This window comes from Podarcis pityusensis (genome assembly GCF_964106645.2).
Source record: "Podarcis pityusensis genome assembly, chromosome: 8".
Lineage (NCBI taxonomy): Eukaryota > Metazoa > Chordata > Lepidosauria > Squamata > Lacertidae > Podarcis > Podarcis pityusensis.
Window position 1 is genome coordinate 47,375,977 of NC_138033.1, and position 24,091 is coordinate 47,400,067.

Here is a 24,091-nt window from a genome sequence, read left to right on the forward strand (position 1 = left end):
CCACTTGTATATAAGGGGGGGAAAACTAATGGACAGTGAAGCAAATGTAATCTCAGGACACAAATAAGTAGCATCCAGCAGCCATGTGGTCTGGGATATGGCCTGGATGCCCAGAATAGAAATAATTTTATCACAATCAATATAGTCATTAAAGGAATATTGTATTTTAATAGTGGATGGATTTATTGGCCTAACTATATCCATTTCAAAATTCATGTTTCACTTAAAGGATGCAGGATTTTGCATATACAATGTGAGTTCTGCTCAGCTGTATGCATTTAATTACATAGTCTAGGGATTTACAGTGACCACTGTTCAAAATGGTTATAATTAGTGACGAAAACATGATGAACAGTTTTAAGATGCCTGCCATCTCATGCCATCTGACTAGATTTATACAGGTATTTTTGCCTAAATAGCAGTGTGCCTTTTTCTTACATTCTTACATAAAACAAAGATTAAAAGGGCTTAAGTTTCAGGCTATATGGTTTAGTTACTGAATTTCTGTTGTGAGTACGGTACATGAAACCACACACCCCCTTCTACATTTCTTCCCAGTTTGCAGTCTTGCGTTGTGATTTTATATTGGTAGATTTAAGTATGGCCCAGATCTGTGTTCTTTTCTCTTCCCCCTCCCCACCCCAGTTGTGCTTGTTTTTTGAAGAAAGCCTCTGGTAACTGAAATCACTGGTCTGCTTTAACTCTTTAGAACATCAGAAACCCCAAAAACAACTGGAGGCAAGAAGAGTCCTATGTTATGTGGTCAGTACCCTGGTAAAAGTGAAGGCAAGGAGCTGAAGATAATGGTGCAGCCAGAGACACAGCACAGAGCTCGCTACCTAACTGAGGGCAGTCGGGGCTCGGTGAAAGACAGAACACAACAAGGATTCCCCACCGTAAAGGTAGGCCAATTCAATTTTTGGGGTGGGCCAATTCAGGAGTGTGCTGCCATTTATGGTAAGTGAAAATCCAGTTCTTCACCCCCAGCCAAACCTGCCTCTGGCCAAAAGATAAACATACTAGGTCCTCCATGGCATCATGGGTTTCCCTGCAGTGACAAACTGTTGCCAGTGCCACGGTGTGTTTTTCAGTATTGATGTTGTCATTCTAAGTTGTAAATTGCACTAATTTAGAATCTGTGTATATAGTTCCATATTTCTCAGGGATGTGGCTTTTGTGTTGTTTGGAGAGTAGAGGTCTGGATGTTTCTTAGTTTGGTAAAGAGCAGCCTTTCTTGTTGAGTGGAGGATGTGTAAATATAGACCAATAGCTGCTCTCAGCAATTAACGGTTAAATGAATGCACAGAGCACTGTCTGTGGGGCTGTTCATCAGAAACTAGGCAAGCTGTGATGTAGTGCATCAGAAAAAGGTGTGAGGAAGCCCTCAAAGACTGTGCTAAAACTGAATGGGGCTCTGTACCTACATTGACTTTCTAACTTTTAGCCTGGAGTATGGACAGACTTTTAGGACATCAGTGTTTAGCCCCACAGTGCACCAAGGAATTACAAAATGCTACTAATCCAGCTGGTGGGGAAATCATTGCTCTCTGTTTTGCTCATGTTGCCCTTGAATATTTGTGGGTGTTAAACTCTTAATAGAACAAAAAATAGCATGGATTATTTGGGGAGAGATATTTCAATCACTTAACTACATCACTTTCTGAGCAAATATAAAGTTTGAAAGATGTTGTATCTTAACAGTGTACAGACTGAATTGCTTTTATATGTTTTTGTGCATGTACAGTTTCTGAAGAATTTATAATCTAGAAGTGTTTAGGACTGTTTTGTGATGGTGTTTCTGTATTTTATAACTACGTGTTTAGAAAGTCCATTAATTTCTAATAGGTTTTTGAAAAGGCTACTGTTTCTGAATGGATACATAATTAAATACAATAAACACACTGGAATAAAGATGAAAGGATTTCAGTTTGGGACTAAATTGCAGATTTGCTATTTATAAGCAAGGATTCTGATTCCTGCTTGATGGTCTCAGGGAAGTATAACTGAGATATTGCATAATTAACTGGAATTAAATTGGTTTCACATAGCCTGCAACAACTGAAGAGTTGAGCTGTTATTTTGGAAAAGAGAAGACTTTCAGTGCACCACTGGGTTTTAATACTAACTAGTGTTCTGATGTTCAAAATACCTTTTACATTGTAATATTTGCAAATTATTTGCATTGTCTGTTGTAGTCTATTAACGCTTTCCTGCCTGTTTTATGGTTGTAGCTGGAAGGTCACAATGAGGCTGTGACGCTGCAGGTCTTTGTGGGGAATGACTCTGGTCGGGTGAAACCTCATGGATTCTATCAGGCCTGCAGGGTTACAGGACGAAACACCACACCCTGCAAAGAAGTTGACATAGAGGGTACCACCGTCATTGAGGTGGGCTTGGATCCAAACAACAACATGACCCTGGCGTAAGTCACTGTTTTTCATTGTACTATTTCTGGGTCTCTCAGTGATTCTGTAGCAGCATATTTCCTGCTTTGGATTACCTGACAATTTAAGGTCCCTTTCATCTCTTTATGATTCTGTATATACTCAGATCAGGCATTTTGAATTGCAATAAAAGGCAGTAAATATGGGAACTACTTGAATACACTTAAATTATTTCCTGTACATTGGCCCCAATCTAGAGCTCTTGGGATTCTGGTCTGCACAAAATGCATGTAAGCAGACACTTTTGTGTCAGAACGCTAATATGTACAGCATTTCAGTGCATGTAACATCTCCTACTGCTGAAGTTAATGGGGCAGCCCCAGCTTGCCTAGAAATCTGTGAATGTGGAGGAGCCTTTCATGTACCAATACAGTGGCACCTCTGGTTACGAACTTAATTCATTCCAGAGGTCCATTCTTAACCTGAAACCGTTGTTAACCTGAGGTACCACTTTAGCTAATGGAGCCTCCTGTTGCTGCTGCGCCGGTGGTGTGCAATTTCTGTTCTCATCCTGAGGTAAAGTTCTTAACCCGAGGTACTAATTCCAGGTTTGTGGAGTTTGTAACCCGAAGTGTTTGTAACCAAAGGTACCACTGTACATCTTAATAGTTGAATTGGACTACTTACCAGCATGTTGGATGCTAAAAGATAGGCAGTCTGCTCCCTCCTTTGCTTAGGCTGACACATTGTATACAGTGACAACTTTTAAGACCATGTATATAAATATAATGTTTATAAAGTATTTTAGATACGTGGAAATAAGATGAAGAGAATACAAGGCATATTATTCTGAACTCTTAGATCCTTCTTTTTAAAAACGACAACAAATAACTGATTGGCAAAAGTGACATTGTAGAGACTCTTCTGGAAAATGCAGCTCTCCCCACTTTTCATTGTCTTGTGGGGTGTTTTTCTTTTGACAGCTGTAAGACAAGGTAGGTGGAAGGCAGGACTAAAGTATGCCTCCCCAGTTAACACTGTGAAAGCTGCCAGTGAACCGGTGGCAAGGCTAGGTGAATGCATCAGCTGTGCTCTTGTCAAAATGCTCTTAACTGGGCTGCTATCTGAAACTAGCAGAGTTTTGTAAGATGAAGTGCTCTCACAGTGCTGGCTCAGTAGCGGTGACTCTGCTGATGAAATAAACAATGCTGTCTTTCAGTGAGCACAAAGCTCTTATAAACTGTCTGCCATGTGGAGCTTTATGTGTGTGCACTAGGAAGTTTTGTATTGCTTGTGACTTGGTCAATCTCAGCTTCTGTAATGGGATCTGTATTTTGACTCCCTCCCTAAAATGGATCAACCTTTTAATTTAAAAGCTATTGTGGTCCATTGATGGGATATAATAGTGTACTAAGACGAGACCAGATCATTCCTTACCTGTTGGTCCATGTAGCTGGTTTTGAGCTAGGCCTCATCTGTTGAATTGTCTGAAGTGGGAAGAATTGAGACTTATATTACATGATCCTTTTTGTGAAGACCAGTTAGTTAAAGATTTGCCATTTCCTGCTTTGATCATGGGTAGGGCTGGATGGGGGGGGGGGGCAGTATCAATGAATAAACCTGCAGTTTAAACTCCATGTTTATTTTGACATAGCTGCTGTGGCCCATAGACTAGAGGCAGGTGACACAAAATTTTTGTCCAATTCTATTCACATGTCAGCGCAAAGCATTTCCCCCCTTTTTGCTTGGGCTTTTGGCCCTTAGTTTGAAGGATTTCTGGCCTCTTGTGGGTGGGGGGCAGGATCTGGACCTGTCTTTTATTTGTATAGATGTGAGTTTTTTTATTGATGTGATTATTTTTATTGGTTTAGTATTTCTGTTCATGTTCACTTTGAGCCATTTTAATGAGTAAAGTGACTAATAAATATTATTAATAATAATGTCGGTGTCATAGTGTAGCTTGAATTTTTTCAAGTATCTGGTGAATAAGAAGTACAGCAGCTTTGTACTTCCCTCTACAGCATTTGAAATAAATTTTCTGCGGCCATCTTTCTCCTTACTAGGTGGGGGAGTTGGGTGGGGAAAATGCAGAATGGATATTCTGGGAACCAGAGAGAATAATTTGAATTGAAAAACTTTTTCGCTTCGTTGATGAACTGATTTCTTAGTTCATTGTTTTCTCTGTTTGCTTTATGCAAGCGAGAGATGCAAAAGAGTCTCAGAATAGTGACTGGTTGCTCTAGTGATGAGCACTCAGCCAGCCAGCATAATTGGGTTGTCCAGATTCATTGCTCTTCCCTGTGTGCCACCAAATCTGATCTGTGAGCTACTGATGCCTCAGCTGAATCTGAAGTGCTACTGCCATCTTTTGCTTTTCTGTAAAGATGCTATTTTCCCCTCTGGTATATTTGAATGCATTAGCCAACTCTCTCTGAATATTTAGGATGAATGCATTTTATAACAAATGTTATGGGGAGGTAGCATTTAGGTGGTTATTTTAGTTTCTGAAAAAAGATATTTTGGAAGTATTTGGCCATAATACAAATTGCTTATTTTGGCCATTGTTGAGGATTCTTGGGTCATGGCTCTTGTTTTTATTTGTGCCAGTTGCATGACAAAGCTTAAAATTATTTCTATTTTCAAACTATTGTACCAAAGAAATTTGTGTATAGGTTTAAGAACCCACCTGCAGCTGTTCTTTGTTAGAGGCACATTGCATGGAAGCCAAATAAACTTTGCCTAAATTTCACACTTCCGTAGTTAAGATTAAATTTTTTAAAAAAATGTATATCACCCTTCACCCAAAGATCACAGGGCAGTTCGCAGCATAAAAATAGAAATTGAAAACACAAAATACATAATAAAAACAAAAACAAAAAACCAATACCCCCCTTCTCACAAACACATTTAAAAGAACATTTTAGCTACATTGAATAATATGCAAAGTGATTGCTTGCCATCCTCTTAACACACCTAGTAGGCAAGCTGCTGTGCCCCCTTTTTATGGGAGAGGTGGAGAGAGACTGAAAATGAATTTCCCAAGGGCAGCAAGTGACTGTTTGCCTTAGCAGAGGTATTAGCACACACCCCTCTCCAATTACAGATAGGTAGCCGTGTTGGTCTGCCATAGTCAAAATAAAAAAAATCCTTCCAGTAGCACCTTTAAGACCAACTAAGTTAGTTCTTAGAACTAACTTAGTTGGTCTTAAAGGTGCTACTGGAAGGATTTTTTTTATTTTGACCCCTCTCCAATTTAAGGCTCTTTTGACAGTAGCTGTTGCTGCAGAGCTTGGAGGTGAGGGAGCTTTTTGTGGCTGCTTCCATCATCTTTGCAGCTGTAGAGGCACATGCATCTGTAGTGTTTATATGGGCAACTCTCGCTTGGGTTAAATACCCATGTGCCTGGAGACCTAGGAAGCTTGCTGTTTTACATACCTTGGCAAAACTTAAGTGGCCTCTTTGAAAGCAAGTTGGGTAGGTAACTTTAATCTTGTGTTGCTAGGGTGGACTGTGTTGGAATACTGAAACTGAGAAATGCAGATGTTGAAGCTCGAATAGGCATCGCTGGCTCCAAGAAAAAAAGCACTCGGGCCAGGCTAGTGTTCCGTGTTAACATCACTCGGAAGGATGGTTCCATTCTGACCCTGCAGACGCCGTCCTCACCAATTCTGTGCAGTAAGTTGTAAAGTCAAACTCTGAGTCCCATATTGCTGGGGCTTTGGGTCTCCTGTTAATTCAGTTGCCCTGCATTTCATTTTCTGCTTTAATAACAAAATAGAACGAACAACCCAAATAAACCAAATAAATTGCCTAGACCTTAGCTTTCATGTGTGTCTGTGTTGCTAGGAGTCCTCATGCTGCTTTAAATGAAATTACTTTTTCTGTGTAGGCTTATAGCATATCTAATTGGTTCCCTCATTGATCTATTTTCAGTGTTAACCAAAACTTGGGTGTAGGGGATCTGGCCTACATCCAAATTAACAGTGTGCCCTGTCAATCCACCAAGCAGTGCACATAGTTGAAATAGGAGTGTGGCATGTATCATAGGACTTTGGCAAAGGAAAATTACTGTTTCTAGCCTGAGATAGCCTGCTTCTGTGGTTTGAATTATTTGTTGCTGGCTTGAGGCTTAAAACTACAGTTGTGTTTAAAATGCCAACTTTTTGCATCTGGGCAAAATGACTAACTTTTGTGTAATATTGATATAAAGCTTATTTGTATTTGGAAACTTGCTGAAGACTGTATGTACATGTCCAGCCAATTGTTATGGACCTTGTTGTGAGACAAATTTTAAAGGCCTCTAAGATGTTGTATATGACAGTTGGTTGATTTTTGAAACTCCTTGCACTAGCCCATTTATAAAAGAGAGAACTAGTGCTATTTTACTTCAGTGTTACCTAGGGGGGAAATGCTATGATGAACACATTCTAGTAGACTACAGTCATGTGCCAATTCCTAGGAGAGTTGCGCTGTGCTTTTCTCTGATGAATTAAAGGATGAGCATGCTTTGCTACACCCAAGCAGAATCGCTGTAAGTTCTGCTTTCCTATATGCCATGCAAGCCAAATGACAAGTTCCAGATTGAGACCTTGGGAGATGATGCCAACTTTTTGCATGTTGTCAGTTAAACCACTTAGAAGCCCATTTTGGCATTAAGTTGCAGGTGTGGGGGTGTATATAATAAATATCCCTTCTCTTTTTCAATTTGTAGCTCAGCCAGCTGGTGTACCAGAGATTCTAAAGAAAAGCCTGCACAGTTGTTCTGTGAAGGGAGAAGAGGAAGTCTTTTTAATTGGCAAGAACTTTCTGAAGGGAACAAAAGTGATCTTTCAAGAGAATATGTCTGGTGAGAACTATACATACATACTCAGGCTGAGAATGGAGGTGAGGGGTGGGGAGACCATTGTGGATGGAGTTGGGCTAACGACTGCCTCTGCAGGTAGCCAAGGAGGTAGGTGGTTCCTGTGACCAGCTTCCCTGATAAACTTAGCTGAGCTTGTGCAGTAATTCTACTCTCTTTTGCTTTCAAACAGATGAAAACTCTTGGAAAGGGGAAGCAGAAATTGACATGGAGCTGTTTCATCAGGTACATGCTTTTTAAAAATGCACAGAAATCCAGATATAAAATCTTCCTTGTTCATAGTTGGGATACAGTTGTTCATTTATGCCTGAGGAATTGCTAAATAATTTTTCCTCTTATCATATATTTGGAAGGGAGGATTTAGAAAGCATATATGAAGTTGAAATACGAGTTCCAAGCACTTTATGCCCAAGTTTAAAAAGGTAAATTTGCTACAAAAGCTGCCTTCATGTGGCTTATTTTTTTGTCAAACAATCATATGACCAACAAACTGGATCAATCTTCATGGAAAGATATTTTGACATAAATAGTATCTGGCTGGGTCACCTTTTTGTGTGTGTACAAATAGTTTGCACAAAGTTGTCATTTCTTCTCTTACTCCCTACTCCTTAAACCCGAGCTGCAAGACTGTGGTACATTTCACATTTTTTCACAACCTAAGCAGTCTCTCCTCTTTTGTGTAGTGGTAGCCATTGCAGCCTTTAAGCATAGAGATTATGTGAGTGAGCACTATACTTGTTCTGTTTATCGGGGCAATTTCTTTCTTCAATTCCCGCCTCTGCCCTGCTTGTGAGATACAGAACAGCAAAGGTTCCCGTGCAAGCAGCAATCAGTCATTCCTCTTCTAGGTGTGCTGACCCTCATTTTGGAAGTAGGATGATCAAAAATTGGCTTTTGTGCAGCTGCTACCATAAGGACTGCCATAAATAATGGTTAACTCTCTTCTAGTCTTCTAATGATGGGAATCCAAACCCAAATCCATTGTTGCACTAGGGTTAAATATGCATTAATTATCTCTTCCTTCAAGAAATCTTACTGTCACCAAAACATTTTGAATCCGTAAAGTTAGAATCTTAATATCTTCTCTCCTTTTACAATGCTACTTTATGGATTCAAAATGATTAGGTGATGATCATTTCTTGAATTAATGGAGGATAAGCCTATCAATGGGTACCACCTATGATGGGTGTTTACTTCTTTCACTATCAGAGGCAGTATGCCTCTTGACTACCAGTTGTTGGAGAAGGTGGTTGGTGAAAGTACTGTTTCTTTTATTTAGTTAGAAAATTTACAAATTGCTTGATCAAAGTTTTTTCCAGGTGGTATACAAATAAAATTATATATAAAGCATGGTTAATATCCACAAACCAATAAAAACAAATGTACATAATACCATCATTAATTAAAAACAAAGATAAAATTGTTGAAACTTTTTTTTTTTTTAAAGGTAACCATATAACATGTTTTTTGTGCTCATGCCCTGCTTCCCATGGAGGCATCTGATTGGCCACTGTGAGAACAGGCTGCTGGACTAGTTGGGTCAATGTCTGATCCAGCAAAGTGGTGATTATGTTTTTAAGAATCTAGGGTAAATACAGTTGAGAGTGGAAAAATATCTAGAGCAACCTTTCTCAACCTTGGGTCCCCAGATGTTGTTTGACTACAACTCCCATCATCCCTAGCTACCAGGACCAAACAGACCAAGTTACTATTATTATTTTTAAAATGATATTTATTAAAAATTCAAAAACAAAAAATTACATAGTTAAAGAGAGAAGAAACAAGGAAAAATATATTTAAAAAAGAGAAAAAAACATACAAAATACAAAGTACAGAAAATAAAAATAAAAAAAGAAACACTTAAAAACAAATTAATCCTTCCGTATCTTACATTTCATTTCCTTGCTTCCCTGACCTCGTCTCACCTCCCTTTTTGTATTCCAGTTCAATTGGTTAATTCAGCAATTCCTTTCTCTCTTTGTTTATATCTTAGTCCTTTAACTTAATATATTATAACTTTAGATTCTCACCTATTAACCATCCATTTTTACATACACCTTTATGACATTGCTACTAGAACCACTTAATTTCATTCTAACATCATTCTAACATTCATTAATTTTACAATATTTCTGTAAATAGTCTTTAAATTTATTCCAATCTTCTTCCACCGACTCTTCTCCCTGGTCTCGGATTCTGCCAGTCATTTCCGCCAATTCCATGTAGTCCATCACCTTCATCTGCCATTCTTCCAGAGTGGGTAGATCTTGTGTCTTCCAATACTTTGCAATAAGTATTCTTGCTGCTGTTGTGGCATACATAAAGAAAGTTCTGTCCTTCTTTAACACCAATTGGCCGACTATGCCCAGGAGAAAGGCCTCTGGTTTCTTCAAGAAGGTATATTTAAATACCTTTTTCAATTCATTATAGATCATCTCCCAGAAAGTCTTAATCCTTGGGTATGTCCACCAAAGGTGAAAGAATGTACCTTCAGTTTCTTTACATTTCCAACATTTATTATCGGGCAAATGATAGATTTTTGCAGGCTTGACTGGTGTCATGTACCACCTGTATATCATTTTCATAATATTCTCTCTTAAGGCATTGCATGCCGTAAACTTCATACCTGTGGTCCATAACTGTTCCCAGTCAGCCATCATTATGTTATGTCCAACGTCTTGTGCCCATTTAATCATAGCAGATTTCACCGTTTCATCCTGAGTATTCCATTTCAACAGCAAGTTATACATCTTTGACAAAGTCTTAGTTTTGGGTTCTAACAGTTCTGTTTCTAATTTTGATTTTTCCACCTGGAAGCCAATTTTCTTGTCCAAATTATATGCCTCCATTATCTGATAATAATGAAGCCAATCTCGCACTTTGTTTTTTAGTTTCTCAAAACTCTGCAGTTTCAATCTGTCTCCCTCTTGTTCCAGAATTTCCCAATATTTTGGCCATTTGGCCTCCATATTGAGCTTTTTCAGTGCTTTCGCTTCCATCGGTGACAACCACCTTGGGGTTTTATTTTCCAATAAATCCTTATATCTTATCCAGACATTAAACAATGCTTTCCTGACAATATGATTCTTAAATGCTTTATGTGCTTTGAACTTGTCATACCACAAATATGCATGCCATCCAAATACATTATTGAAACCTTCTAAGTCCAAAATGTCTGTGTTTTCAAGAAGCAGCCATTCTTTCAGCCAGCAAAAAGCTGCTGATTCATAATAAAGTTTAAGGTCTGGCAGGGCAAATCCACCTCTTTCCTTTGCATCCGTTAATATTTTAAATTTTATTCTGGGCTTCTTGCCCTACCAGACAAATCTAGAAATATCTCTCTGCCACTTCTTGAAGCAATCCATTTTGTCCAAAACTTGCAATGTTTGAAACAAAAACAAAATTCTAGGCAATACATTCATTTTTATCGCAGCAATACAGCCTAGCAGTGAAAGCTTCAAATTTGACCAAATTTCAAAATCTTTTTTCACTTCAGCCCAACATTTTTCATAATTGTCTTTAAATAGATTCCCATTTTTAGCTGTCATGTTAATCCCCAGGTATTTCACTTTCTTAACCACTGTTAAACCTGTCTCATTCTGAAACCTCTCTCTCTCTCCATCATAGTTAAATTTTTCTCTAAGACCTTTGTTTTTGACTTATTCAGTTTAAATCCTGCAACCTGACCAAATTCTTGAATCAGTTCCAAAACCCTTTTAGTACTAGATTCTGGCTCCTGTAACGTCAATACTAAGTCATCTGCAAATGCTCTCAACTTGTACTGTTTAGCTTCGACTTGTATACCTTTAACCAACTGGTCCCTTCTAATCATATTCAGCAGGACCTCCAGGACCGATATAAAAAGCAATGGGGAGATTGGGCAACCTTGTTGTGTCCCTTTTGCTATCTTAAATTCTTCCGTCACCACATTATTTACAATTAATTTAGCCTTTTGTTCTGAATAAATTGCACTTATACCATTTTCAAAACCTTGGCCTACCCCCATCCCCTGTAGGTTCTTCTTCATAAAACTCCAAGAAATGTTGTCAAAAGCTTTCTCCACGTCCACAAATATCAGAACTGCCTTAGTATTTATGTTCACTTGTAATTTTTCTAAAATATTGATTATGTTTCTCACATTATCAGATAGATGTCTACCCGGGAGAAAGCCTGCTTGGTCTTTATGTATCTCTTCCACTAGCACTCTTTTTAGTCTTTTAGCCAAAATGTCTGCAAAGATTTTGTAATCCACATTGAGCAGTGATATGGGGCGGTAGTTCTTAAGCTGGGTCTTTTCAGTCTCTGTTTTCGGTACAAGTGTAATATACGCTTCTTTCCACGACTCTGGTGCCCTTTTCCCACCCATTATTTCATTACAGACTTCTTTTAAAGGTTGTACTAGCCATTCTTTTAAAGATCTGTAATATCTAAAAGTCAGTCCATCCGGTCCTGGAGATTTACCTAGTTGCATATTCTGAATGGCACCTTCTACCTCCTGTTCGGTTATTTTATAGTTCAACATTAATTTATTTTCTTGAGAGATTTTTTGTAATCCATTTGTTTTCAAAAATCGGTCTACGTCAATTTCTTTCTGTGGCCCTTGTGTATATAGTTGTTTAAAGTACCTCTGGAAACAGTTTCTAATCTCAGCTGGGTTCTGTATATTCCTTCCTTCCACTTCTAAATTTGTAACAGTATTTAATTTTTGTCTTTTTTTCATTTGCCAAGCCAACAATTTCCCACATTTATTAGCCGACTCAAATGTCTTTTGTCTCATTTGTTTAATTTTCCATTCTATCTCCTGATTCATCATTTTCATATATTGTACTTGAGATAACTTTATTTCTCTCAATATCTCTTGCGACTTTGGTTTTGCTCTCAATTTCTTTTCACTTTCCTTTATTTTCTCCAATATTTTATCCTTCTTCTCATTTTGGGTTCTCTTCTTTAATGCATTCTGTTGTATCAAGAACCCTCTCATAACAGCTTTGCTTGCGTCCCAGATTACTCTTTTTTCAACATTGGTGTTCATATTTATCTCAAAATAGTCTCTCAAGGTTTTTTGGGCCTTCTTAATCACTTCTTCATCTCTAAATAAGGTGTCATTCATCCTCCATCTGAAGGAACCAGTTGGTGTTAGTTTCATTTCCATCTTAACAGCATTATGGTCGGAGCAGGTTTTTGGGCAGATTTCCACTTTTCTTGTCTTTGATGCCATTCCTCTAGTTACCCATATTTGGTCAATTCTTGTCCATGTCAGTTTGGCTTCAGAGAAGAAGGTTCCCTCTCTGGCCAAGGGATTCTTTGTTCTCCAGATATCAACTAAGTCCAAGTTGTCTGTCGTCTCAAAAAAGGTTTTCGGTAGTCTACCATCCTTAGTGACTACCTGTCCTTGTGCCTTGTCCATATGTGTAGATACCACTCCGTTCATATCTCCCATCAAAATCACATTATAATCCAAATAGTCCATCAAGGTCTTATGCAACTTTTTAAAGAATTCAGATTTCCCCTCATTTGGTGCATAAACTCCTACTATTAAAAATTTCTCTCCTTGTATTTGAATTTCAATTGCCACAAATCTTCCTTGGTCATCTTTGAAGATAAATTTCGGTAATAGTCTCTCCTTTGCATAAATCACTACTCCTCTTTTTTTAACTTTATCCGAAGAGATAAATTCCTGGCCCAGTCTTTTATTGATCAATACTTTCCTGTGTAGCCTTGTTACATGTGTTTCCTGTAAACAAATCAAGTCCAATTGTTCCTTTTTTAGTAGATGAAACACAGATTTCCTTTTCTGAGGGGAGTTCATACCATTACAATTCCAGCTTAGTAGTTGCAGAGCCATGATGTAGTTACTTTACTTCTCCTCAACTGCACCAAGTGCTTGTTCCTGTTCTGTAGGTGGTATCACCTTCTCCAGGCGGTCTCTTAATTCAAAAGGTAGTTTTGGTATGTCTAAAATTCCTCTTTCTAGTATTCCTGGCTCTTCTCCAGCTTCTTTCTGGAGGTCTTCACCGTGGTCTCTCAAAAATCTTACTTTGTCGTCCTCTGATCTTATTTTTATCTTTCTTCCTTTGAAGCCTTGGGGGAATTCCCACCTAAAGATGATTTTGTTATTTCTCAGCAGGGCAACCAAATCTCTATAATTGGACCTAAGGTCCAAAAGATATTTCGGACTGTCCTTAAATATCTCCACTTTTGACTGGTGTATTTCCAAAGTCTTCTGGAAGTGCAGACTCAAGATTTTGTCTCTCTCCTCTTTTGTTCAGAGGGTGATCAAACAGTCTCTCACCCTGTTCTTCTTCCCTCCTCTTCCAAGCCTGAAAGCACTCACTATCTTGAAGTTATCCTTCTCAAAATCTGGGTTCCAAAAGTCTGCAAATTCCTGCGTAAGAAAATCAATCAAGTTGTCTTTCTCAAGTTCAGGTACAGCCCTGATCCTTAAATTCGTTTGCTTCTCCTTCAATTCAATCATAGACAGTATTGACCTATGCTCTTCAAGTTGCTTGTGTATTGGTGGTAACTTCTCTTCTACAGCAACTGCTATTTCCTTTGCTTCTTCAGCTGTCTTTCGGGTCGAAGTAGATTCCTGTAGCAATTTCTCAATAGTTTCTGTGTTGGTATTTACCTTCTGTCCCAAATTGTTAATGCTTGTGGTATTTTGATCAATTTTATTTGATGCTTCAGCTACTTGTTTATTTAATTTTTCCAAAGATTCATTAATTTTACCTAGTGCCTGAGCTAAAACATCTTCGGCTGCCATTCCTTTGGGTTTAGATTGTACCAATGCAGCTCCTGTTGGTAAACCAGGAGGGCCAGATGTTGATGCTCTTCGCTGCAGCCCAACGTCTGTGCGGAACACTCTACCAGACCTCGTTGCTTTTTCCTGAAGCAAATCTATTTTCTCTTTTGCATTTGCCATAACAGTCTAGATAATACCCAAGGTCAGTCTCACGATCAGAGTTTGTTATGAAGTGGAAAATTCCCCTGGCCCAGTTGTTATTGTAACAATCTCAAACTTCCTCTAGGGGGACACAGTAACAGGCAACAGTTGTTACCTTAAAATAAATAACATTTTTCTTTTAATCCCCCAGCTCACAAAATAGACGACAGTTTTAATTTCAGTTATTTTCCAGTTACTTTAAAACCAGGGAAGCCAGCCAGAGATATTGTATCTCACTTGTATCACACTTGCGGAATTAGCTGTCAAAAAGTACTTTCACCAACAGCGCATTTCACAGTACGGCATTCTATTTTTCATTGGCAGTCCGTTCCCAGGTTTTAAGCGGTGGATTTTTAGCTTCCTTTTCTCTCTTTTTACAGGAAAATACAGTTCAGACCTTTCCCCCCTCCTCTCCTGCAGTCAAGGGGGGAAATTGCTTGTTTTAGATGATAGAATTATAGTCTTTTTCAAGCGTCTTTCAAGGTTTTAGCTTACAAGTTCATTGCTTTCATCTATTTACAAAGAACGGAAGGCAGACTTCCTGTTTATGCCTCTCCGCTTCGGTATCCAATTACTTCTTTTTTTCTCTCCTTTATTTCCCCAATTAACCTACTCACGGATCGTTGTTTTGTAGCCAAATTGTCACAGGAAAAAGGTAGCGCTCTCCGGTAACGGCTGTGCGGCTTCGCTCCACGGAAGAAGCAGTTGACTCACAGCACCGCGCCGCTTCCCCGCTTCACTCCGGAACCCGTAATCGGGCTCCTTTGCAAGTTGGGGGGGCGCAAAAGGTGCCCGCCGAGTCCCACGGTCACAGGCTTCACCCGCCTGTGATTTTTGAAGGGTCCCCGCTTCGCCATAGCGGTACAGACCTGATTCCCGCAGAGCCGGTCTCCTCCGAGTCAGAGGGAATCCGCCATTACCGATGGCGCCACCCCGGAAGAGACAGACCAAGTTACTATTAATTATTTCTATAAGATTCTGTGATGATAAAGTACCCAAATAAAGATATCATTACTTTTCTATTTTGCATATATGTCATATGCTATTTACTACTTAAAAACAGAATATTTCTGTTTTCCCAATATTTCTGGCTATGATTTAATTTTATAACCTGCTGTTATCATGGATCATAAATTGAGCTTCGGTTTTTGTTGGGTGAGGAAATTATTTCAGATTTAGTCACAAATAATGCAGATAAACTGCTGGGTATTATGTCTGCCTCCCCATCCCCAGCAAAGTTATCTATAGAATTTCATATCACAATATGTGGTAATGGCTGTCAACTTTGACAGCTTTAAAAGGAGGCTAGACAAATTAATGGAGAATAAGGTTATTTGTGGCTACATACTACCTCTGGTCTGCTTCTGAATACTACTAGTTGCTGCGGAACCTCAAAATCACCTCTCTGTAGTTATTTCATTGCTGCCACTGCACAACCTAAGTCCCTGACTGGCATTTTGGTGGATGAGCAGTGGAAGCTATAGCAAAGCAAAACAAGGAAACAGTGACTTGCTGTTTATGTGCAGGTTTTCTGAAATTAAAAAGATTGTAATAGCAGAGATAGGAAGATTATGTTGAGTAAAGACTTTTCTCCTGTGTGCGCTCGCTACTGATAGGTATGTTCAAGAGATTCAGCTTTACAATTTGTAGCTAGGTAGATTTCCCAGCAGATCCTTGGTACCTCCAATGCAATCTTTACTTCTTATGATTAGGTCTTGTAGTGTTAGTCTGTGAAGATATAAGTTGGTAAGGTGTCTGCTCTAACAAACTTCTTTTTTTTGGATTTAGAATCATCTAATTGTGAAGGTGCCGCCATATCACGACCAGCAAATAACTGCCCCGGTTTCTGTGGGGATCTATGTGGTGACCAATGCTGGAAGATCACATGACATACAGCCATTTACTTACACTCCTGATACATGTATGTTGAAAATGATGAAGCTGTAGAGATGGCCCTTGGCAAATACTTCTGCACAGTTTTTCTTGTATTTAATTGTTATATCTTTGGAAGAGGCTGAGGAAGAAAGCAAGACTGTTGGGTGGGCAACACCTCTTGCACTACTTGACCTGATAGCTGCACACCAGGGACTTGCTCTCATTCTTTGAAGAGAGCCTGTCTCTCTGAAGCTTGAAGGGTTTATGGGAGGAAGATGAGTTTGGGGCTACACCGTATTACAAAGATCTGAGTTAAGGTCTCCCCCACCACTGCGCACATGAAAATAGAGATAAACTTTTAAAATGTACCTTTCACCTTATGGGGGAACACTTTGCTTTACATCTGTTCTGAAAGTCAGCAGTGTCTTTTGCCTTTGCAGCTGGTACTCTGAATGTGAACGTGAAGCAGGAAATACCCAGTCCAACCCAGCCTTGCTCTTTTGATGATGCTATCAAAGGTATCTAATTCTTAGCAGTGGTATTAATCTCTTTGAGTTCTAACTTACACCAATTTTCTGCAGACCTTTCAGAAAGATTTTCGTAAGAGCTTTATTGTGATCACAAATTAAGAGTGTAGTCCTTTGCATGTCAACTCAGAAGTAAATCGCTTTGAGCTCAGTGGGGCTTACTCTTAAGTAAGTCTGCATATGATTGCAGCCTAAGACTCCTGGTCGCAGAGACAGTGGTATATGCTGGGGCTTTAATCTTGCAATTACTCTAGTGTTGCTGTTTCTAATACATATTAATTCCACAAGTGGTTAAAAGTCCTGACTACACATGAAGTTAGTGCAGATAACTTGCTAAACTGTTTCATGAAAATGTTGACATAAGAGTTGTATTGCTAGTGCAAAGCTCACCACTCAAATAAAAATAGAGAATAAATTATTCATAGTACTTGCTTTGCAGTTGTCTTTACTGCTCTGTGTGTACTGTAGTGGCAGGCCCTGTTGGTTTGTGTGCTCTTACTAAGTGAATTGTTTGCTGAAGCTAATTAAGTTTCAGAAGCTGCTCAAGAGCATGTGTTTTTGAAGCAAAGCAGCATAAATAGTAAGGTCATGAGTTTGTCAGGTTTCCAGGGCTGCAGCTGGAAAAGATTCAGCATAGCTGTTCTGGAATGTTTCCAACTCACTAGGAACAGGAGATGTTCTCATACATTCACTGATTATTTGTCGATTTAGCTCAGCAGTTTCTACACTGATTGGCAGCAGTTCTTCAGAGTCACAGACGGGATTCTTTCCCAGTCCTACCTAGAGATGGTGGGGATTAGACCTGGGACCTTCTGCATGCAGAGCAGCTACCATTGAATTTATGACACTTCTCCCATCTTGGCTTCAATTTTGCATTTGAGTGTTTCCCATTCGGCTTGTTGTATGTGTAGGGCATATTCGTTCTTTCTCCAGAACTAATTTATGTATTGACCAGTATAATTGTGTGACTTGGCCTACATGAAGTGTGTGATGATAAATATGGCAGTGTTGTACTTAGTTTGTTCTTCATTATGCTTTGAGTCAAATATTTCACCCACTTTTCTGTGTGCAGGATTATGTTTTTGATCCCAATTCATCCCTTCTCCTTTCCTTGTATCAGCCTGGAATTCTTGCAGTTAATTACATATGCTTCATCAGTCACAGTGAAATGCTGATGCCATTTGGCTCAAACAACTGGTGCTCATCACTTGCAGGCTTGTACAAGTTGTTTGTTGGATTATTTCCATAGAAAACTATTCTTCAGCTGATAAAAGACACTTGCAAATTACTGCTATTTCCTTCATGCCCTTATTTTACTACTTTCACTTTTACTTAAAACCCTTAATATAAGCAAGAAGTTGAACATTTGATGTGTTCTGGCAAAAGCTGATGCAATTTGAAAGAACAGAATGGGGAAACTTGGTGGCTTGCAAATGGATGGACATCAGAGATCAGGGTGATTTTTCCTGTAATAACAACTTTATGGCTCTTCAGAAGATGAGCTGTCGCTCAGTGGTAGACCATCTGATTTGTATACAGAAGGTCCCAGTTTCAATCCTTGTCACCTCTAGGTAGCGCTTGGAAAGTTTACTGTCTGAAACCCTGGAAAACCATTAGTAAAGCTAAAGTACTGTAGATGGACTAATGGTCTCACTCTGTATAAGGCAACTTCCTAGATCCCTGTTTGGTAAGGAGAGCTGAAAGCATCAAGATTACTCTTTCCATCAAATTACTCACAAAACAATCTTGTAGCATCTTAAAGATGAACACACTTACTGTGGAATAATGGGCTTGAGATCACTTTGTCAAATGTGAGTTGCCACATGGCCTTGTATTTGTTGTAGCATACTAGTATAGTCCTTGCCATATAGGGACTTATTTTACCAGATGTATTACCCTCTCTGTGGCAGTGCTATGTATTCAGATGCTTGTTGCTGTTTACAACCTAATTTTTGGAGAGTGGAGGGGTAGCCCTAGCAACCAGTCCTCTTATTCTCAGCCCCTGTGGCTATCCTTCAGGAAACCAGTAAGACTGTGTTTGTTCTCTGCTGCAGTGAACACCAGTGGCTGTAACCTGGACAAGGTAAATATTCTTCCCAGTGCCTTGATAACGCCACTCAGGCCAAACTGTGTGATCAAGAGTGAAGAGGCTGCTCCCATGGCACTTACAGCTGAAAAAAGGGCTCCTCCAGTCTTTAAGGTAAGTGGTGGCATAGAGAGCTGGTGATTTGGGGGGGGGGGGTTCTGCAAAACTTTTATTTGACAAAACTTTTATTAAAAGATCAACTCTACCCCTCAAGTTAATGATCTTTCAGACACGAGCTTTCCTCTTCCCACTGCTCTCTGAGCCCAAGAGTGTCTGGATTATCAGTTTGCTAAATGCATACCATGCTGAGTGCTGAATGGTTGGTAAAACAGCATCCACCACAGCCTTCTTTTGCAGCCTAACTTGTTGCAGCTGAAACAAGATGTGGTGTGGGTCTTCCATTGAGTGCTTTACTTTGATGTTGAACCAGTCAATTTCACCCTTTCTGACAAAGATAATCAGATTCCTGATTCAGGGATTTGATATCTTTTTCTTGGGCTCTCTTGATTTTATTGTGATCAACTACAAATCTGTGGTGAGCTGTGGTGAGCTGGTCAACAGCATATCTAATGCCCTGCATAGCAAAATTATTTATTTCTAATATGTTGTACTCTGTCTTTTTATTCAAAGTGGAAGGTGTACTTGATTTTTCTATTGCCAGTTCATAACTTCCATCATTTCCACCTTGGCTATTATTCATTTCTATCAGCCAAAAAAATTATTTCATTTGATGGTATTGAAGCATCCTGCTTACTTCTCTGCTTATATTTAGTAAGCCGCCTTCTTGCTGCTTGTGCTTTTTTAATTGTCCATTATGCGGGGTCATATATAACTGCAAGTACTTGGCAATCATTTTTTATGATATTCAATTTTACACACATTTTTACATATTTTTTATAAGAAGCTAAAAATTATAGGAAGTTGTACAAAAACAAAAGGTCAATATTTTATGTAGTTAGTTGCCAAGTAAAACTAAATCATATTAATTTAATCAAAATATCTTTTGAATTTCCAAGTCATTTTACAACTTTTTAGCACCCCTCATTTTTGGAATTTGTAAGTTGAAAAATTCAACATGCCTTAATGGGATAGGGATCCAATGTTGCAGTTGGTGTGGTTTAAATGTTAAACAGTTTTCAGAGTGTTGTTTCATTGAGGCACCATGCAAGCTTATGATTGTTCTGTCTTATTACTGTGTGCTTTCCCCCTTAGGCAACAAGTGTAGTTGGACCACCCCAAGCCACATTGGAAACCAACATGTCCAGTATATTGGGCAATGGCACTTTCTCCTCTTCTGCTTCTCACTTAGCACCAGAGAGTGAAAATCAGCAGCTGCAGCCAAAGGTATATACTCCAGAGGCAATGCCCTCCCTCCAGGCACAGGACCTTGCCCAGCCTGGCAGCTTCCCTGCAGGTTCTGGTCCCAATCAGCTGCAAAACAGTGACACCTTGTTGCAGCAGGCATCCCAGTTCCCCACCAGGGAGTCCCAGCCGAGAGAGGTGTTGCAGCCAGACAGTGCAGTCATGACTTTGTCTCAGTTGACAGAGGTGTCCCAGCAGCAGTCACCACTCCAGGAATCGGCACAAGTGTTGCAGCAGCAGATGTCGTCAAACCTTTTCTCATCGGCCAGCAGTGTGAGTCAGCTGCAGAACACAATTCAACAACTGCAAGCAGGGAACTTTCAGTCTAGCACTGCCAGCAGCAACCATGGAAGTGTAGATTTGGTCCAGCAGGTCCTGGAAGCCCAGCAGCAGCTGTCCTCTGTCTTGTTCTCTGGGTCTGACAATGAGGATGTCCAAGAGCAAATCAATGTAGAGATTTTTCAGCAGGTTAGCCAGATCCAAAATGGAGTCAGCCAAGGGATGTTTTCCTCCTCTGACACTGTCCATTCAAGGGCTGAGGACCTTCTCTCTGGGAGAAGTGAGAATGTCCATCCACAACCTGAAAGTTCTTTGTCCAGCCAGCAGCAGCAACAGCAACAGCAGCAACAACAGCAAGCAATGGAGACTTCTGCAGCTATGGTGATTGAGATTCAGCAAGGCCTCTGCCAGGCAGCAAGTCAGATGCAGTCTGACATGTTCTCAACCTCCTCTTCGGGAAATAGAAACATGCAGCAGTCCCCAGTGTACCAACAAACTTCTCACCTGATGGGTGCACTGACAACAAATGAAGACATACAGATGCAGTGTGAGCTATTCTCACCCACCAGTGTTTCTGGTAATGAAGCTGGTACGCCATCGCAGCAGCAGCAACAGCAGCAGCAGGTGGTGCCTGCCAACGGCCCTTCCATGTTTCAGTCTTCTGGCTCTGCCGAAGGTGAAGAAGCTCCAGGTCAGACCAAACAGATGCAGAACAATGTATTTCAAGCTATGGTTCAAATGCAGCACAGCGGGGAGAACCAGGCGCAGGTCAGCCTCTTCTCCTCCTCAGAAAGCATGATGGCCGTTCAGGACAACGGAACACAGCAGCAACAGCAGCAAACCGGGAGCCTCTTTCAGCAGAGTGGGGAGTTGATGTCTCTCCAGTCTGGAAGCTTCTTGCAGCAGGCTCCCCATTCACAGGCTCAGCTTTTTCACTCACAGAGCCCTATTGGGGATGCTCAGAACATCTCGCAGGAGACCCAAAGTGCTCTCTTCCACAGCCAGAGCTCTGCCTCTTCCTCAGAGCAGCTGCAGCCTCCAATGTTCCACTCCCAGAGTCCCATGGGTGTGGTTCAGGACCAGCAGGCAAGCAACCTATTCCTTCCCCAGAGCTCAGTTGCACAGGAGGAACAGATGCCCTTCTTTGCCACACAGAATTCCATTTCTCCTCTGCAGACATCTGCCAATGCTGAGCAGCAGTCGACATTCCAGCAGCAGCAGGCTCAGCTCTCACACCTCCAGAGCCCTATGCTTGCCCAAGAGCAGTCCCAGCAACAGCAGCAGAGCATGTTCCAATCACAGGTGCCCCAAAACCAGCAAGGAGCCATGTTCCAACCACAGCATTCTATGGTGGCTCTTCAGAACAGCACACCCTCCCAAGAGCAGCAGCAGCAGAATTTGAGGTTCAGCAATCAGAATTCCATGGGTCCTATGACATCTCAGAAGCAGAACATGATGTACAACCCAAACCCTAACCCAATGGCCAGCCAGGAGCAGCAGCAGCAGCAGCAACAACAACAACAACAACAAAGCCAGTCTCTCTTCCACCCACAAAGCAGCATGGCACCAATGAATCAGGATCAGCAACCCATGCAGTTTCAGAACCAGAGCCCAGGGTCTAATCAAGCTGAGTCACAGCAGCAGCCTGCCTTATTCCACAACTCACCCCAGATCCAGCTAGTCCAAGGATCCTCCAGCTCTCAGGAGCAACCTGTCACCCTCTTCATATCATCGACTTCCATGTCTGCCTTGCAAAACAGCATGAACCAGCAAGAGTTGCAGCAGCCCCCCCTCTACTCTTCACCAAACAATATGGCTGGCATCCAGGGAGCTTCTTCACCCCCGCAGCAGCAGCAGCAGCAGCAGCAACAGGCTGCTTTGTTCCATAACACACCTGGAAGTGGTTCCATGAACCAGCTGCAGAACTCCTCCGCTTCATCTCGGCAGACCTCTGGAATATTCCTGTTTGGCATCCAAGATAGTAAGTACAGAGTATCCAGAATTGTCATTGGCTAAATTTTAGTGCTTTCTTCCCTTTGTGAAGCTTGTGTTGGAGGCCACATCTGTGCAGCTGTGAAAAACTATCTAAAATTGTGTTGAATTATGACTTTCTGTGTAAAGCCCATATAATCTGGGAACACACTACAGTGTTAACAGCAATTTTGACATAGACTGCTTACAGTCTAAAGCAAGGATGGGGAACTTGTGGTCCTCCAGATGGAGTTGGACTCCAACCTCCCCCATCAGGCCCAGCCTTATAAAAGCCAGTGATCAGTCCATTCTAAGTGTATAAATGTGTACAAAAGCATCCAAATTCAATTTGTTCACTCAGTGGCATTTATGTAGCATTTTCCCAGAAGTAGAGATTCTGTAACTGTGGCAGAGCTGCTGTAAACCTATCTGCATGCTTTCAGAGCATAGCACAGCACATAATATGGTGGGGGAAAGCTCTCTAGCTATGCAGTAGATTTTATATATAGACAAAGAAGAATGAGCCAAAGGGCCTGTTAACTTCATATGAGATGCTTTGTGCATCTGTCGGTGTCTGACTTCTTTCTACTGGTTTCTTGGGATACCAGCACCCTGATCCTAAATGCCTTAGGGGAAAATGCTCTGTGGGGACACTCTAGATGTTTATGAGGCCAGTACAATGTGAAATGCAATAGGCTTCCTTTCACTGCTCAAGAAATTTGCATGGTGCTCTGAATGAATCTTGCCTTTCTCAACAGACTGTGGCCAGCTCTTAACATCTGGACCCACTTCAATGTCAGATCAGATGATCACAATAAGCCAGCCACAGGGTGAAGCACAGTCATCAGTCACAACTCTACTATCCCAGCAGATGTCTGAAAGCCCCCAGCTGTCTTCTGCTATGACCACCAATCAGAATATGAAGAAGATTGATGACCTGCTAGTGTCTCTACAAAACCAGGGGAACAACAACATGGCTGGCTCCTTCTAACTGTCCAGGTGAGTTGGAGATGGGAGTCAAAGACTCTAGCCAAGCCAGCATGTTCTCTTCTTATTTCTTGCAGCTAATAAAAGTCTGTCTTTTCTGCTGCTTCCCCAGAATGATAATAGAATTAGTGCCTGTCTTGAGAGTAAATAGAGCTTCACAGCCCTCATTCTCCTGGCCCTTAGGACACTTGCAGTGGCCTCACTGAGCTTGATTACCATGGCTCAGAAATCCCAGGGTGGATATGGGGTCGTTTGCCTTGACTTCAGCTCAAGGCTGAAATATGCAGTTCCAAGGCAGCATGGTCAGCTGTGTTTACTCCACACAGAAATAAAGCCTTATTTTTCTGGCCTGAATAAATTATACAAAGGAAACAGGGGCTTTTACATAATCCTTTTTCTACTGGCAGTGATTGGAATCCTTGCTCTGCCTCTTGAGACATAAAAATGTCATCCACTTGTCTGCAACAATGCTTTCAGCCATTAGCGCTCTAGGAGCTTTCTTTACAAAAGCATTAAATCTTATTATTTTAGGATGTTAAATCCTACCAAGTTCTGTGCTGCTGGTGCAGTTACAAGAGAGAGCTCAGCAGCACATGGCCCTCCCCAAGCCATAATGCTAGGAGGGGCTCTCTCACACTCCAACTCCATAGTATACATCCCCTCTTCAAGTCCCAGTCAGATTTCACTGATGGGTGGCAGTAATATTACATTCAAAGAAGCCATCATTGGTAACTTCAGCATAGAGGGAAATAACCAGCTGTTGGATGCTGTTTAATTAGAGTGCTTTAGGGGGAAAGAATGAGGCTCTTACTACGC

The 24,091-nt window shown here is 40.7% G+C and overlaps 1 protein-coding gene across 10 annotated transcripts in view; it reads left to right on the forward strand.

Annotated features, from left to right (window-relative positions):
* Positions 1 to 24,091, forward strand: part of NFAT5 (nuclear factor of activated T cells 5) — a 76,319-nt gene that overhangs the window by 47,444 nt on the left and 4,784 nt on the right. For all 10 annotated transcript variants that reach the window (XM_081015329.1, XM_081015331.1, XM_081015337.1 and 7 more), the window contains 10 exons: positions 710 to 902; positions 2,232 to 2,422; positions 5,887 to 6,059; positions 7,096 to 7,230; positions 7,418 to 7,470; positions 15,977 to 16,109; positions 16,504 to 16,581; positions 18,645 to 18,790; positions 19,889 to 22,298; positions 23,047 to 23,287. In XM_081015329.1, the coding sequence (XP_080871455.1) occupies positions 710 to 902; positions 2,232 to 2,422; positions 5,887 to 6,059; positions 7,096 to 7,230; positions 7,418 to 7,470; positions 15,977 to 16,109; positions 16,504 to 16,581; positions 18,645 to 18,790; positions 19,889 to 22,298; positions 23,047 to 23,279 (3,745 nt within the window). In that variant the 3' untranslated portion in view covers positions 23,280 to 23,287. The remainder of the gene's footprint in view (positions 1 to 709; positions 903 to 2,231; positions 2,423 to 5,886; positions 6,060 to 7,095; positions 7,231 to 7,417; positions 7,471 to 15,976; positions 16,110 to 16,503; positions 16,582 to 18,644; positions 18,791 to 19,888; positions 22,299 to 23,046; positions 23,288 to 24,091) is intronic.